This window comes from Mobula hypostoma, chromosome 6 (genome assembly GCF_963921235.1).
Source record: "Mobula hypostoma chromosome 6, sMobHyp1.1, whole genome shotgun sequence".
Lineage (NCBI taxonomy): Eukaryota > Metazoa > Chordata > Chondrichthyes > Myliobatiformes > Myliobatidae > Mobula > Mobula hypostoma.
Genome location: NC_086102.1, coordinates 190,839,402 through 190,857,758, shown reverse-complemented (window position 1 = coordinate 190,857,758; position 18,357 = coordinate 190,839,402). Strand labels below are relative to the sequence as shown.

At 41.4% G+C, this 18,357-nt stretch overlaps 1 protein-coding gene across 11 annotated transcripts in view; it reads left to right on the top strand.

The window, feature by feature from the left end:
• Nucleotides 1-18,357, top strand: part of nckap5l (NCK-associated protein 5-like) — an 890,431-nt gene that overhangs the window by 365,399 nt on the left and 506,675 nt on the right. For 9 of the 11 annotated variants that reach the window (XM_063052487.1, XM_063052484.1, XM_063052488.1 and 6 more), the window contains one exon: nt 13,369-13,502. In XM_063052487.1, the coding sequence (XP_062908557.1) occupies nt 13,369-13,502 (134 nt within the window). Of the gene's footprint in view, nt 1-2,280; nt 2,375-12,944; nt 13,079-13,368; nt 13,503-18,357 lie in introns of those variants that run through there. The other 2 variants (XM_063052491.1, XM_063052494.1) reach the window with 2 other exon arrangements.

The window sequence follows — 18,357 nt, the reverse complement described above, 5'->3', positions numbered from 1 at the left end:
TGTGCTAATCTGCATATGTGACAATGATCGGTATTTTTAAAGCGTCATCATATTTGGACAGTGTTTCTCTGACAATGTTTGTCAAAAGGACATTGGTGTATCCGTGTCACTGCTCAATAGGTAATTCCAGTTTTGTAAACCCATCATTGCTTAAAGGAAGCAGACTTACAGCAGACTCCTCCATGACTGTTTGCCCAGACCGTCAGAGCACACCACACATTGACATAGAGAAGGGGGTGGTGCACATGCTCTTGTCTATATCAACAGTGTGGAGGTTGAGAGGTTAAGCACTTCATGTCTCTTAAGAGTGAACGTCAGTAAATGCCTGTCCTAGTCTGTTCATGTGGATGCTGTGGTCAAGAGAGGGGCGTCCATTTCGAATGGAGATGAGGAGGAATTTCTTTTGCTAGAGCGTGGTGAGTCTGTGGAATACATTTCCACAAGCAGCTGTGGAGGTCACATCATTGCGTATATTTAAGGCAGAGGTTGATAGATTCTTGATTAGTCAGAGCAGGAAGGGACACATGGGTGATTGGAGTTGAGCGAAATGTATCAGCCATAATGAAATGATGGAGCAGACTTGATGGACCAAATGGTCTAATTCTGCTCCTATACCTTATGGTCTAAGAAATCTCACCAATGTTTCTGCTTCCTTATGAGGTTAACGAAATGTGGCATTTCCTTATAGACCTTCAACAAGTTTATCGAAGCATGATAGAAAACATCCTATCTGGGTGTGCCATGGCAACTGCATGCCCATAACCACGAGAGACTGCAGCAAGCTTTGCATACAGCTCAGCACATCACTGTCTCCATGGACTCTGTCTGCTCTTTTCACTGCCTTAGCAGAGTAGCTAGTATAATCAAAGACCCCACCCTCCCCTCCCCTCCCCTGAGGTTCTCTCATTCCTTGGGTAGAAAATACAGAAAGCTAAAAGCACATGCCACCAAACTCAAGGACAGCTTCTGCCCTGCTCTTCTAATTTGAGATAAAAGAGACTCTTGAGGTCACCATCTACCTCATTATCATCTTGCATTTTATTGTTTCCCTGCACTGCACTTTTTCTGTAGCTATTACATTATATTCTGCATTCTGTTATTCATTTGCCTTGTAATGATCTGATCTGTATGAACTGTGTGCAAGACAAACTTTTTGCTATCTCAGTAAATGTGACAATAATAGATCAATTCCAATTCCAAATATGCTGTCAAGACAGGAGTTAAATTCACTTGATATCAGTGTGAATCAGGTCTCATGAATTTAAACAGCAACTTGTTGTTTTCTTGTCGAACTTATAAATACTGCCAATGAAAGGTAGTGAATGACCAGATGCTAAGTGTAGGGTTGGGGTGGTGTAAGGATAGAATGTGGGGAGAAGAAGAAAGGAATACAACAGTTTGAAATCGGAGATGGAAGAATATGTACAATAGGAAAGGAGGCAAAAAGGTGTAAAAATAACATGGAAGCTGCCAGTGTGTGAAGATTAGGATAGAAATGGAGAGAAGACAAAGGAAGGAGGTTGAGAGGTTCAGGACTGTGCAAAACTCTTAGGTATGTATGTATATATATATATATGTGTGTGTGTGTGTGTGTATATATATATATAATAAAATCTCTCCCTCTCCCTCTCCCTCGTGCCTAAGACCTTTGCACAGTACTGTATGCTAATGTTATTGGTTGGCAGAAAGGATAGCAAATGCTCTCAGTAAGAAATACAGGCAAGTAAAGGGCAGGTTTGAATTTCATTCTAGCGAAAGGAAGGATTGTTCAGTGTTTAAAGGGCTTTGTGCGTGGACAAGAGGCTGAATGAAAGCCTATAGACTTTAGCAAAGTACTGTTCAGATCAGATTGACCTGAAATTGTACCTTATTTTCTGAAAAGGCTACAACAGAGGAATAAAGTGCCTCTTGTGCAGTGATTGCAAGTGCAAAGAGAAATGACCAAGAACATGTTCAGGATCTAAGTACAATCAAAACCCATTGAGATTCTGGGGTTACTGAGAGATTCATTTATGGTGCAGAAATAAGTGAGTTGCAAATTCTCCCAAGGAACTGGAGAGTCAAATGAGACTGATTCAAATGTATTACCTGGGGAAACAGGCAGGTGAGGGCTTATGAACTTGGAATGTGAATAAAAAAAGTTAATTTTCAACAAATGTTCTCACCTGATTACTTGCCTTAAGGGATCAAAAGCCATTGATTTTTCAGAATAGTGGGAATTTTGCTGCTTCACAGGGTCACCCACACTTAGAACTTGGAACTACAGAGCACGTAAAAAGTTTCTTGAATGATCCAACATCACAGGTAGTCATATTAGTAGAAAAATCCTATTGGAAATACGATGGGAAAGATGGACAGCTGGAAGGGACCAGATGTGAGTACAGTAAACATAGCAGAAAGTGCAGCAGGGACTCAGTTGGTTGTCAGTTAAATAGCTTACCAGAAGTTTCTTCTGTTGACTGTAAGTTCAACTTCAACAATATTTTGTCTTTATCTGCAATAGGTGTTTTCACAAATTGAACAATATTGCAATAATGTTAAAAAAAAATTCTCAGCGAAATATTTATGTCTAAGGAAAATGAAATGAAACATTTGATAAAAAAATTCCTGATGAAGGGACATGGCCCAAAACGTCAACTGTTTACTCCTTTCCATAGATGCTGCCTGATCTACTGAGTTCCTCCATCATTTTGTGTGTGTTACTTTGATTTCCAGCTGCAGATTTTCTCTTGTTTGTGATGGTATGAATACTACTTTTTAAACTATTGTTGAATTAATCCAATCCTTAATCAGTAAACTATTGCAATACAAATACAGTTTTAGTTCTTTTCCTACGTTTTCTGTTAATCTCGTGCTGTACGTTTTTTTTGTGCCAATGGTAAGATTTGTCCAGGGTTGCTGCACTTTGGACAATCCCTTATGAGGTTGTTTTAAATTTGTCCATTATTGAGCTGCTCGTCTGAAGTTTGCAGAAGACTACCTGGATATTCTACAACACTTCTGGGACAGTGTTCTGTGGATAAATGAGACAAAAGTTGAACTTTATAATCAGAGTATTCACCATAATGAGGGTAAAGCGGACTCCACCATTGAGCACATCTACATGCAGCATTGTCACAGAAAACCAGCATCCATTATCAGGGACCTCCACCACCCAGGTCATGCTCTTTTCTCACTGCTGCCATCAGGAAGAAGGTACAGGAAACTCAGGACTCACACTACCAGATTCACGAACAGTTATTACTCCTCAACCATCAGGCTTTTGAACCAAAGAAGATGGCTTCAATCATCTTCACTTGCCCCATCACCGAACTGTTCCCACAACCAATGGGCTCACTTTCAAGGACTTGTCATCTCATGTGTTCAATATTTCGTTCTTTGTTTTTGTACTTGCACAGTTTGCTGTCTTCTGCCCACTGGCTGAACGCCCAAGTTTCTGTGGTCTTTCTTTGACTCTGTTATGGTTATTATTCTGTAGATTTACTTAATATACCCCCAAGAAAGTGAATCTTAGGGTTGTATATGGTGACATGTATGGACTTTGATAACAAATTTACCTTGAACTTTGAGTCATACAAGTATTGTAGCAATTCCTATTTAATGTCATGATATTCTTTGAACGAAAGCAGTTTTTTAAGAAATTGTAAATTTCTTGCCTCATTTTTGTTTCTTTGTGTTTAATGTGGTGTATATGAATGTGCTGCTGTAGCACCTAATTGTTAGGCACTGTTCTATTTTTTTTAATGAGAGATCTACTTTGAAAATTAACATTTAGGAAATTGAATTGCAAGAATAACATATAGGAGTGTGGCAGGAATTCAAGCTATCTGAAGCTGATGTATTAAAAAAAAGTAATGTCCTGTGTGATTGTTTAGAGTTCGACAGATCACTGCATTGTGTATGTGCAGATCTTAAAATTTCAGGAATAAGAGACTGTATCAATATTCCAATGTTGGATCAAATAAATTTCTCAGTTAGACCTGGAGCAGGTTGAAAACCTTCATTTATTTCAACACCTGCTCCAAGTGAGGTAGTTTTCAGGTAACAAAAGCACTCGAGATTCTGCAGATGCTGGAAATCCAAATCAACACACACCAGATGCTGGAGGAACTCAGCAGGTTGGGCAGCTTCTATGGAAATGAATAAACAGTCAACCTTTTAGACAATAAGTTCAGAAATAGGCCATTCAGCTGTTTGAACCAGCACCACCATTCACTGTGATCATGGCTGATCATCCACAATTAGTACCCTTTTCCTGCCTTCTCCCTATATCCCTTCACTCCGCTATCTTTAAGAGCTCTATCTAACTCTCTCTTGAAAGAATCCAAAGAATTGGCCTCCACTGCCTTCTGAGGCAGAGCATTCCACAGAACCACAACTCTCTGTGTGAAAAAGTTTTTCCTCAACTCCGTGCTAAATTGTCTACCCCTAATTCTTAAACTGTGGCCTCTGGTTCTGGACTCCCCCAACATCGGGAACATATTTCCTGCCTCTAGCATGTCCAATCCCTTAATAATCTTATATGTTTCAATCAGATCCCCTCTCATCCTTCTAAATTCCAGTGTATACAAGCCCAGTCGCTCCAATCTTTTGACATATGACAGTCCTGCCATCCCGGGAATTAACCTCGTGAACCTGCGCTGCACTCCCTCAATAGCTAGAGTGTCCTTACTCAAATTTGGAGAGCAAAACTGTACACAGTACTCCAGGTGTGGTCTCACCAGGGACCTGTACAAATGCAGAAGGACTTCTTTGCTCCTATACTCAACTCCCCTTGTTTTGAAAGTTAACATGCCATTAGCTTTCTTCACTGCCTGCTGTACCTGCATGCTTACTTTCAGTGACTGATGAACAAGGACACCCAGATCTCATTGTACTTCCCCTTTTCCCAACTCGACACCATTCAGATAGTAATCTGCCTTCCTGTTCTTGCCACCAAAGTGGATAACCTCACATTTATCGACATTAAACTGCATCTGCCATGCATCTGCCCACTCACCCAGCCTGTCCAAGTCACCTTGCATTCTGATAACATCCACCTTTTCACACTGCCACCTAGCTTTGTGTCATCTGCAAATTTGCTAATGTTACTTTTAATTCCCTCATCTAAATCATTAATGTATATGGTCAATAGCTGCAGTCCCAGCACTGAGCCTTGCGGTACCCCACTGGTCACTGCCTGCCATTCTGAAAAGGACCCATTAATCCCTACTCTTTGTTTCCTGTCTACCAACCAATTTTCTATCCATGTCAGTACCCTACCCCCAATACCATTTGCTCTAATTTTGCACACTAACCTCCTATGTGGAACCTTATCAAAGGCTTTCTGAAAGTCCAGGTACACTATGTCCACTGGCTTTCCCTTGTCCATTTTCATAGTTACGTTCTCAAAAAATTCCAGAAGATTAGTCAAGCATGATTTCCCCTTTGTAAATCCATGCTGACTCGGACCTATCCTGCTGCTGCTATCCAAATATGCCGCTATTTCATCCTTTATAATTGACTCCAGCATCTTCCCCACCACTGATGTCAGACTAACTGGTCTATAATTCCCTTCTTTCTCTCTTCCTCCTTTCTTAAAAAGTGGGATAACATTAGCTACCCTCCAATCCACAGGAACTGATCCTGAATCTATAGAACATTGGAAAATTATTACCAATGTGTCCATGATTTCTAGAGCTACCTCCTTAAGTATCCTGGGATGCAGACCATCAGGAATTTTTGGGCCAAGTCCCTTCATCAGGACTGGAAAGGAAGTGAGAAGTCCGAATAAGATGGTGTGGGGGAGGGGGGAGAGGAATACAAGTGGTCTCCTCAACGTTGGTGAGAGCCTACATAGATTTGGAGACAACTTCATTGAGCACCTTTGCTCTAGCTATCTTAACTGGTGTGATTTCCATTTAAATTTTTTTCCAATTCCCATTCTGACATGTGAATTTCATGGCCAAATCTACTGTCACGATGAGGATACTCCAGGTTGGAGGGGCAACACCTCATATTCCATCTGGGTGGCCTCCAATTGAATGGCATGAACATTAATTCCTCTATATTACAGTAATTTCTTCTCCCACCTGCTGCTTTCCTTTCTCCATTCCCCTTGCTGGTACCCCTTTTTACCCTTCCCTTCTCCTCACTCTGCTGCCCCTCCTCCTTTCCCTTCTCTCTTGGTCCAATCCCCTGTCCTATCACATTCCTTGTTATGTAGCCCTTTACCTTTTCTACCTATCATCTTGCAGCTTCACATTTCAATTTCCTCCCCCACTCATCTACCTTCCCCCTCACTGGGCTTCACCTTTCACCTGCCATTTAGTACTCTTTCTATCACCTCCCCCCTCTCGTCCCCCTCACTTTCTTCCTATCCTCATGAAGCGTCTCAGCCTGAAGCATTGGCTGTTTATTCCCCCTGTAGATGCTGCCTGACGTGCTGAGCTCCTCTGGCATTTTGTGCTGCTCTAATTTTCAGGTTACTTATCTTTGGTTCAATTAAATGAGCTAACTTAAATGTACTTGGTGTTAAATGTATTGTTCTAGTTTTAACTAAACATTTCTAAATCCCTCCTTGGTTTATTTGGACTTCCGTAGGATGTTGGTTAGAATTGAAATCTTTAAAGTGTGGTTGCTTTCTAATTGTTGAACATTTTTTTGATGGATGAGTGTCAGGCATTCAGAAAAATTCAAAGTCTCTTGATAGTTTTGACAGCTGGTGAGCCTCAGGCCAGGGTTTAACCAGCAAGCAAAGGAATCTGGAAGCAGATACTGCCACTTAGATTATATTTGTACAACATAAAAGCCTATGTTTAAAAATAAGCTCCATTCTATTTATCAAGGAATCTAATGATGACTGTGCTGAGTAGAAATATTCATTCTTTCTTTCAGTGAAACATTATTCTTCACTACATGTGTGATCTCTCTTGGATTCAAATTTCTTCTCACTTGTCATTATTACCTAATGTTATAGCATTTCAGCCTGACTGCTGTGGGGTCTCATTTTAAAAAGGGATACTAGTATGTAAGAGGAATTTCCGCGTCTTCTTTCTAAGCTAGAAGCACATAGCACACAGCTCACTATAGTTGAGTTAATGCTGCACGTAAACTTAGGTAGAGGCAAGATGAGGTCAGGTGGGCATCTCCTAGAGATTCAAAGTACATTCGTTATGAAAGTGCGTGCACAGTACACAACCCCGACACTCATTATCAAAGTATGTGTACAGTACACAACCCCGACACTCGTTATCAGAGCGCGTGTACAGTACACAACCCCGACACTCGTTATCAAAGTATGTGTACAGTACACAACCCCGACACTCGTTATCAGAGCGCGTGTACAGTACACAACCCCGACACTCGTTATCAAAGTATGTGTACAGTACACAACCCCGACACTCGTTATCAGAGCGCGTGTACAGTACACAACCCCGACACTCGTTATCAAAGTATGTGTACAGTACACAACCCCGACACTCGTTATCAGAGCGCGTGTACAGTACGCAACCCCGACACTCGTTATCAAAGTATGTGTACAGTACACAACCCCGACACTCGTTATCAGAGCGCGTGTACAGTACGCAACCCCGCCACTCGCTATCAGAGCGCGTGTACAGTACGCAACTCAGACATTCATCTTCCTACAGACTGCCATGAAACAAAGAAATACCATGGAACCCAGTCAAAGAAAAGTAGCAAGCAGGAGACCATTCAAACTCAGGCAGGTCGTGCTGAACACCTGCTCTCCTTTCACTCTTGTCCTTGTTGATTTCAAGCAACACACAGAAAATGTTGGTGGAACTCAGCAGGCTAGACAGCTGAGGTATGTAGGACTGGAGGAAAAAAGCTGAGGAGTAGATTTGAAAGGTGGGTGAAACCTAGAGAGCTTTCACCTATCACCTAGCATTTCTCTCTCCCCTCCTCCCACCTTCTAAACCTACTCTTCAGCTATTTTTCTCCAGTCCTATCAAAGCGTTCAGTCCAAAACATCAACTTTTCTTTTTTCCATTGATGCTGCCTGGCCTGCTGAGTTCCTCCAACATTTTGTGCTTGTTGCTTGGATTTCCATCATCTGCAGATTTTTCCTTTCTTGTTAATTTCAATCTTGTTTGATGCTTTAGTCAGCGAGATTGGCAAGAAATGGAGCCGACTCAGGTGCTAGATCACTCGATTGGCCCAAAAACACTCCATCAAAATGTAAATCATAGGTTCCAAGCTGAGTAGCAGAATCATCTTTGAAAGAAGACGAAGTAGTAAAAGAGGTAGTTTTGTGAGCTGTCTGAAGGATGGTCATGTTATTTGCTGCTGCTGATGTGCCAGATTGAAACATCACCTGCTGAGCATAATGTATATTGTGTGTATTGGCATGTATGTATCCATCACCTTTGTGATTAAAACTACCAAGAACAATTCTCTATGCAGTGCTGAATCAGAATTTGCATTTTCAAAACACTCAGCCAAGATTGCTTTCAGGTCTTTTGAAAGGACTAACTGAAAAATAAATTATGTTGCTTGTATTCAAATTGGTCATTTTACCAGCTCTTGTTTTCTTCCAACAAGAAACTTGATAGAAGGCAGTTCAAAATCCTTCTTGGTTTTCTTGCATGTGTGTAAGATGTTGGCTGAACTTCTATCTCTGACTAAATTTCACTAAAGACCACCGGCCAACTCAATGCTGTAAATGTTAGTCTGGTTGTGGTTGTCATAATGTCTTGCCCGATTATAGTTGGTGGTTTTATAGAATTTGTCTTGTGTTGCTCTGGATTTTCAGCATCTGTTGCATTTTTCATGTTTAGCATTTGCTGCTTCACTGCAGAGTTTCTTTGACTGGAGTGCAGTGAGACCTTCTCTCACTTCTCCCCCTTTGTGATCTCTGCTGCCATCTGACTCTTCGACCATGTACTCACCCAGACTCGCTCTTCACCTATCATCTTCCAGCAATCCTCCTTCCCCACCCCACAACTCCTTTTCATTCTGCCGTTTTTCTCCTTCCTTTCCAGTCCTGCAGAAGGAACTTGGCCCAAAATGTTGACTGTTTATTCACTCCATAGATGCTGCCTAACCTGCTGCATTCCTCCAGCATTTTGTAGAAGGTTCATTTATAGGTTGTTTAAACTGATTATCAGTCATGTGCCGTAATGAAGTGGTGAAAGGTTTTCTTTACAATGCTTAATTGTTAAATGGGTCTGCATTCTTCATTCTTTAAAAGGAATGAATTTCAATTCTCATGGAAAAATAGGATTTTATTCATTGTTTAGTAGAAGGAAGAAAATTTATTATTATCTCTGACCTATGTTGAAGCTGTGACATTTCGTATACTGGAATTAGTCAGGTACTTTCTGTGGGAGGGTGAGAAAATCATCATGATAAACTGGGAAACCTGGCAATGTCATTGAAACAATTTTCTAAATCCCTTTCACAAACAAGAGAAATCTGCAACACACAAAATGCTGAAGTAACTGAGCCGGCCGGCCAGGCAGCATCTATAGAAAAGAGTACAGTTGACGTTTTGGCCGAGACCCTTCAGTAGGTGTCCTGCCTGGGCTGCTGAGTTCCTTCAGCATTTTGTGTGTGATACGTTGCTGGCTGGGCAAAGGATCTGGGTGGGTTTGTGTACTTACTCTGTATCAGATCAAAGTAACAATCATCTTTCTCTCCTTTACATTCCTACTGGCGTATGACAACACACAGTCTTGACACTTGGATCTTTAAGAAAAAATATACAACTCTCAGACATACAAAAATTCATTTAAAATTTTACATTGTAAATCAGAGTCCTATGCTAACTATCATTTTGTAAGCTCCTATTTCCATAATTCTGTTCATTATCTTGTTTTATGGCTCCTCTGTCCACACAAACATCTCATTTTGAGCGGCAGATATTTCTGTAGATGCTGTCGTGTAACAGTTTAGTTCTCCAGCAGGAAGTACCTCCTACTTTTGGCAAGGAAGATCTTGGACAGAGGTATGTTTGTTAGCATTGAATCTAAACTCAGAGTCTGAAAGAGGTGAAGAGGTAGAATGAGTCAGGCAGAGATAGAAACCAAAGGAAATTTTCTGGTTGGAGATAGGAAGTATGTTAAATTAAGAATTAGTTTTGTTGGTCATCAGATGGAGGGAACCTGAGTCACCATCTCCAAATCAAGGTTCATTCTTCATCAGAAATTGCAAAACTCTAATGGAAAAATGAGTGTTTAAATTGCTAACAGTAAAGACAGTAAAGGAGATGTCCTATGACAGAGTGAAGACCAAAGATGTGAAGTTAATTATTAATTTTAAAAATTGCAGTTATAAACAGAAGAAGGAAAAATAATTAAAGGTGAGCTTGCTCTACTTCAAGGGAGAGTAAATAATCAGAATCAGGTTTATTATCACAGATATGCGTCATGAAAATTGTTGTTTTGTGGCAGTTCAGTGCAATACATAAAAATTGCTATAAGTTGCAACAAAAATACATAAAAAATGAATAAGTGACTGAAAAGTGATATGGTGTTCAAAGGTTCATTGTCTAGTCAAAAATTTGATGGCGGAGGGGAAGCAGCTTTTTTTTTGAAACATGACTGCTTGTCTTCAGGCTCCTGTTTCTCCTCTCAGATCACAACAATGAGAAGAGGGTGCTTACTTGTAATTACTAATAAGATCATTGGAGCATGATTAGGCCATTCCGGCTATCGAGTCTGCTCTGCGATTCCGTCATGACTGATTTATTATCCCTCTCAACCCCGTTCTCCTGCCTTCTTCTGTGACCTTTGGCATCCTGAATAACCAAGGACCTAAAAACCTCCTCTTTCAATATACCCAATGATTTGGCCTCCATGGCTGTCTGTGGTAATGAATTCCACAGATTCACCACCCTCTAGCTAAAGAAATTTTCCTTATCCATGTTCTAAATTGGCGTTCCTCTATTCTGAGGCAGTGCATCCTGGTACTAGACTCCCCCACTATAGGAACCATCCTCTCTATATCCACTCTATCGAGGCCTTTCAATATTCAATAAGTTTCAATGAGATTCCCCCTCATTCTTCATATCTCCAGTGAGTACAGGCCCAGAGCCATCAAATGCTCCTCATACATTAATCCTTTCAGTCCAAGAATCATTCTCGTGAACTTCCTTCCCGAATACCAGCACCTTTTTTCTTTGATGAGGAGCCCAAAACTGCTCACGATACTGCAATTGCAGTCTGAACAATGCCTCATAAAGCCTTAGTATCCCATCCTTGCATTTATATTCTAGTCCTCTCAAAGTGAATGCTCACATTGCATTTGCCTTTCTGACCACTGATTCAACCCGCAAGTTAATCTTTAGAGAATCATGCCTGAGGACTTCCAAGTTCCTTTGCTGCTCTGATTTTTAATTTTTTCCCCTGTTTAGAAAATAGTCTATCCCTTTATTCCTTCTACAAAAGTGCATGACTGTACATTCCCGACACTGTATTCCATTTGCCACTTCTTCGCCCACTCTTCTAATTTGTCTAAGTCCCTCTGCAGACTCCCTGCTGCTTCAGTACTGCTTGGTCCCCACCTGCAATCGTATCGCCTGCAAACTTGGACATGGAGTCATCAATTCCATCATTGACATCTAATGTGAAAAGCTGCGGTCCCAACACTAATGTTTTTGGACACCACTAGTTATTGCCAGCCAACCAGAAGTAGCCCTTTTAATCTAACACTTTGCCTCCTGCCAGTCAGCCAAACTTCTATCCATGCCAGAATCTTTCCTGTAATACCATGGGCTGTTAACTCGTTAAGCAGCCTCATGTGTGACACCTTGTCAAATGCCTTCTACAAAGACAGGTAAACAGCATTCACAGACTCTCTTTTGTCTACCCTGCTTGTTATTCCTTCAAAGAATTCCAACAGATTTGTCAGGCAAGATTTCCCCTTAAGGAAACCATTCTGACTTTGGCCTATTCTATCATATTGGCTCCAAGTACCCTGAAACCTCATCCTTAATAATGGACTGCAACATCCACTCAACCACTGAATTTAGGCTAACTGGGTGATAATTTCCTTTCTTCTTCCTCCCTCCCATCTTAAAGAGTGGAGTGACTTTTGCAATTTTTCAGTCCTGCAGAACCATGTCAATATCTAGTGATTCTTGAAAGCTTATTTCTTGAAGACCTTCACTTTCTGAAGAGCTCTAAATGGAGCAGGACATTGCAATCTTCCATGAACTTCCCCAATTCTGGTGTCATGGGAGGAATGTTATCAGTGAGGAAGCTGAACATCACTGGTCTGAGGAAATCCTTTGGTAATATTGCAGGCTGAAGGTGATTGACCTTCAAAGTGAAATCACTTTATTTCCTGTGGCGTACGACTGCAGTTTGGTCAAATGCTATTATGATTTGAAGGTCAGTCACTCTCACCCCCCCTCTGGGGCTGAGCTCATTAGTCCATGTTTTTAATAAAGGTTGTCATAAGCTCAACGAGCAGGTTATTAGAGAGTAAATGATGCTGAAATCATTTCCATTCATTACTTTGCTAATCACTGAGAGTAGAGAAATCAGCTGAGTTCAACTTGTGAGATTTTAATGGACAGGATATACCCGGGCAACTTTCCACACCATTGTGTTGATTCTATTACTTCCGGAGTAAAGATGTTTTGTGCTGGGTTTCAGTCCTACAGAATGTGATCCAAGAAGTATCAAAGGGCATGCATAATTATATGCAAATTCTATTCTACTAATTCTAGTTGCAATTTGCTTTTGTCCAACTTTTGTCAAAGTATTCTATGAACCTATCCCCTTTGCTTTGTAGCAAATTTTATATTCAGAATTCCCCTGCTGTTAAAACAGTTAAAATATTCTTTTTCTTCTTTCTCTTAAACCCATCACTGCTACTGGGCATAGGCCGCCGATTGCAGCTTGCAAGAGTCCAAAGTCCAGAGCTAATCTTTCAAGTTGACCCATGTGTTTTCAAAGATCCTTCCTCTTCCAGGGGTGAGGGCTCTGGAGCCTCTGCTGGTGATTCTGTAGCTCTGGGATCTTACAGGATGTCGTTGCTAGCATCCCGCACAACCCTTCTTCATTCACAGCCAGGCTTCTGACCATCCATGGTGGAGTTAAACTACTCCTTTTAGGTGTACTAGTTAATTGTGGGTAAACTTTTTTTTTCTATTTCTACATAAAAATTCTTGCTATTTTTAAAATGACTAAAGATCATATTCTCTGTAAGTAACCTTCCCACTAGTTACTGCTATGTGTCTGCTTAACACATCAGTAAGTGGCAGATTTAGTAATAAGGACTGCTTTATGTTTTGTAATTACGGATCACCAATTATATAATGATACAATTCAGAAATGATACCTTTGCTTTCTGAAGTTTTATCTTTTGTGCACGGATTTTTTTGAGATTTTCTTCAATGAAATTCATTGCATTTTGCAGTGCGAGAAGCTGATGCGTGAATTGGAGGAAGAGAGATGTTTAAGGCTTGAGACTGAAAACCGACTGCGTGAGGTTACACTGGAGTCTGAAATCAGTGCATCCCAGATGCAGGCTCTGCAGAAGCAGCTTGCCAGGTAAGAATGATAAAAAGACATTGAAGCAGTCTCGTATTACAGGCAATGATTACACGCCCACTGCACTATATCAAAAAGAGTTTGGATCCCCTCTTATCAGTTAAAATACTTAATATCCGTGAAGAAATGAAAGTCAAATCAGATATAACACTCTGTAAAGTAAAAACATCTCACCCTGCCCATGCTCATAAACAGTGCTATAAAAGATAGAAGATAGACCCCTATGGCTCAATAGTTACCTTAATGTGTCACGTATCCCGTGACGGGGATAAAGAAACCAGAAATAGAAACCACTTTGGAGTCCAGTATTGCTATAAACTACTAATATTTATTAGTAACTATGCAAAACAGTAATATAAATGAAGATAAATCACACAGGTTAGCAATGATTTTATATATATATGTGTGTGTGTGTGTGTGTGTGTGTGTATGTGTGTGTGTATATATATATGTGTGTATGTGTGTGTGTATATATATATGTGTGTGTATGTGTGTGTGTGTGTATATATATATATATATGTGTGTGTGTGTATATATGTATATATATGTATATGTATATGTATATATATGTATATGTAAATCAGTAAGTGTGGAAATATATGTATGAAAACCAAGCTTTAAGTCTAGGGGTAAAAAGATACAGTCTTACGATGTTGAGTAAAGTTCAGTTCAGTTCAGTTCGTGGTATTTAGTTGAGTAGTGATGGAGAGAGAGAGAGAGTGAGTTGAGTCTTCAGGTGAGCTGCTGCCGTCGATCTTCTCGTCATCCTCCGAAATCCTTTACAAGTCACTGACTGTGACTTTAACCAGGGGGACCGGTTTTCCTGTGGTGAAGCTATCACCCAGGCGAGGGTGGACACATAGACAACTCCCCACCAGTCAACCCCTTCTTCACCGATGGAATAGCAATTTGGATCGATCCGCCTGATCGATCCTCCAAAACCCACTTTCTCTGCGGGCACAACAATGCTCATTCAGTGTCCAGATCCTGTGTCTGAGATCTGTATCATCTGACCTCCCATTTATTTCACCAGGCTGAGCATCATCTGTCATTCAAAGAGTCCCTCCCTCCTTTGTCTGTAAAGGAATACGAACAGGCAACAAGTCCTTGGAAGTAACATCAACAACCTGCTGTCGGTCACCATAGCAACCTTCGAGCTGCTCGGTGCTGTCTCCAAACCCAACTCAGTAGAAATCCAAAGTTACTTCCAATGCCTTAAAGTGACAGTCCAACCGTTAATCTTCGTCTCTCTCTCTCTCTCTCTCTCTTTTCCAAAGCAACACATCAGTGGTAAATAACTCTCTCTCTTTCTTCAAAAGCACAGTTAATAGGAGTACTCCAGGACCTCCTCACAAATGAACTATGTCCATTTGCCTGCATTTATTTCTAAGAGGAAGAAAGTTCTGATATTAAACATCCGCTGCTTTGTGGCTATATCCACTCATGGGGAAGGGTTGGGAGTAAACCCGAGGGGAAAAATATACCAACTGGAGTTTGAAAGGCAGACGTAAGTTAGTTCAATGGTGACTGGCAACTCCTGCGACACAGCTGGTGTCAAACTGTATTGGTCTCTGCCGTTCCTTTGGGTTCATCAGATGCATGGAGAGGGGAAGCTTCCTACATGGGCAACAGCCTTCTCTCTGTACTGCCCTGGCGTGTATGTCTATAGACAGCTAGAACGTAACATGGTCGACCTCGACCGACTGAAGTCTCAGAGATTCATCTGAAGTAGCTTTACTTGTCACGTGTACATCAAAATTCAAAAAAGTGAGGGTCAAAGATTCCTAAAGATTAATTTGTAGGTAGAATCAGTGGTAAGGATGGCAAATGTGATGTTAGCATTCATTTCAAGAGGACTAGAATATAAAAGCAAAGATGTAATGTTGAGACTTTATGAAGCACTGGTGAGGCCATGCGTGGAGTATTGTGAGCAGTTTTGGGCCCCTTATCTTATAAAGGATATGCTGCCATTCGAGAGGGTTCCAAAGAGATTCACAAAAATGATTCTGGGATTGAAAGGCCGATAATATGAGGAGTGTTTGATGGCTCTCGACCTCTGCTCAGTGGAATTCAGAAGAATGAGGGATCTGCATCACCATCTGGTAATGGGGGGGGGGGCTACTGCACAAGATTGAAGTAAGTTTCAGAAATGTGTAAACTGAATCAGTTCCATCATGGGTACTAGCCTCCGTTGTATCAAGGAGCAGTGCCTTGAGAAGGCAGTGTCCATCATTAAAGATCCCCACCCCCCAGGACATGCCCTCTTCACACCGTTACCATCAGGTAGGAGGTACAGAAGCCTGAAGACACACACTCAATGATTCAAGAATTGCTTCTTCCCCTCTGTCATGTGATCAAAGTTGTCCAAAATAGCAACAAGGGCTGACCAGAAATCAGAAACACATCATAGCACGTACTAGAGTCTAATCCACAAACTGTGTTGATTAAACTTTGACCAAAGCCCAGGACTCCGACACCGTCCTCCAGCAGCGTTGAGTGAGCGGGAGAGACAGTATCGTGTGCAGTTTTGAGGGAGAGAGAGTATCATGTACAGTTTTGAGGGAAAGAGTATTGTGTATAGTTTTGAGTGAGAGAGTATCGTGTACACTTTTGAGCGAGAGGGAGTATTACGCACAGTTTTGAGCGAGAGGGAGTATCATGCACAGTCTTGCTCTCCCTGTTATAGGCAAGCCATTGACAAGCTAAAGAGGATGCAGAAATAACTTATGAGGATTATGTTTGGACTAGAGGGCCTGAGTTATCGGGAGAGGTTGGTCACTTGGAAAGTTTCTTCCTTAGAACATGGGAGAATGAGGGGTGACCTTGTTGAAGTTTATTAATCTTGTGGGCTTGTGAGTAAACTGGATGGTCATAGTTTTTTCCCTAGGGTTGGAGATTCAAACACTAGAGGATATATAAACAAGGGAGATTTAAGATAACCTGCGAGGTAAAATCTTTACACAGTGGGTAGTGATTAAGATGGTTTTGGTGAAGCAAGGCAACAACTTTCTGGTAACAAACAAAACTATATATTATTCCATTAATCACACTGTCTTGATATAACCACTGCAAGCAATAGCCTGTAGCATCCCTTTTGGAGTTTAGTTTTTGAACTGCCTGTAAGGCATATTTGTAATGTGAACTGAAGTTTTGAAGGTGCAGGATGGTTGCTGTGTGGCATGTCAGAATCAGAATCAGGTTTATTATCACTGGCATGTGACGTGAAATTTGTTAACTTAACAGCAGCAGTTCAATGCAATACATAATCTAGCAGAGAAAAAATAATAAACAATAATAATAAATAAACAAATAAATCAATTAGTATATGTATATTGAATAGATTAAAAAACTGCAAAGATACTGTGTATTTAGAAAAAATGAGGTAGTGTCCAAAGGTTCAATATATATTTAGAAATCGGATGGCAGAGGGGAAGAAGCTGTTCTTGAATCACTGAATGTGTACCTTCAGGCTTCTGTATCTCCTACCTGATGGTAACAGTGAGAAAAGGACATGCCCTGGGTGCTGGAGGTCCTTAATAATGGACCCTGCATTTCTGAGACATCACTCCTTGAAGATGTCCTGGGTACTTTGTAGGCTAGTACCCAAGATGGAGCTGACTAGACTTACAGCCCTCTGTAGCTTCTTTCGGTCCTGTGCAGTACCCTCTCCATACTAGACAGTGATGCAGCCTGTCAGAATGCTCTCCATGTTACAACTGTACAGGGTGAATTGAGGTGACAGGGCCTGGGCCTGAGAATGGGGACTGAGCCAATGTTTGACCATTGCTGGAGCAGACTTGGCGATTCAGTGCAGCAGAAATGAGATGAGGCAAGCGGAGTTGAGGTGGCAGGGCCCAGGCCCGAGAGTGCGGAAAGACCCGAAGTTTGATTTAAGCACCAGACGAAATTGGAAAGGTTGGGTATGGGTTGAATTGAGGTGGCAGGACCCAGGTTCGAGTGTGTATTGAATTGAATTGACTTTATTTCTTACATCCTTCACATACATGAGTAAAAATCTTTACGTTATGTCTCTGAATGTGCAATTATAGTAATTTGTAGTAAATAGCGTGTACGGTAAGATGTACAACAGAACAGTCAATATAACATTGAAATACAGTTGTATCAGCATAAATTAATGAGTCTCATGGCCTGGTGGAAGAAGCCATCCTAGAGCCTGTTAGTCCTGGCTTTTATGCTGTGGTACCATTTCCCAGATGGTAGCAGCTGGAACAGTTTGTGGTTGGGGTGACTCGGGTCCCCAATGATCCTTTGGGCCCTTTTTACACACCTGTCTTTGTAAATGTTCTGGAAAGTGGGAAGTTTACATCACAGATGCGCTGGGTTGTCCGCACCACTCTCTGACTCTCTGCAGAGTCCTGCGATTAAGGTAAGTTCAGTTCCCGTACCAGGCAGTGAGAATACTCTCAATTGTGCCCCTGTAGAAAGACCTTACGATTTGGGGACACATGCTGAACACCTTCAACCATCTGAGGTGAAAGAGGCGCTGTGGTGTTGGGCCCAGGTGCAAGAGTGAGGGGCTACCAAAGATTTGGCCAATTTGAGCACCAGACCAGGATAGAAAGGTCAGGGTGTCAGAGCTGGATGCGAGGGTCAGACCGGTGTTCAGCTGACTGCTGCATGAGGCTATCATGTCTCTGTGAGGCTGTGTCCTGCAACGAACAGGCTCCTGGATCGGCTGCAGTGTTGAGTGGCTTTCTGGCTGTGGACTCACTTTCATGAACTTCAGCGCTCAATGTCAGCGACTTGCTTTATTTGTTGGCACAGTTTTGTTCTGCTCACTGCGTGTTTGACAGTCTTTTTAATTGGTTCTATTGGGTTTCCTTGTTCTGTGGCT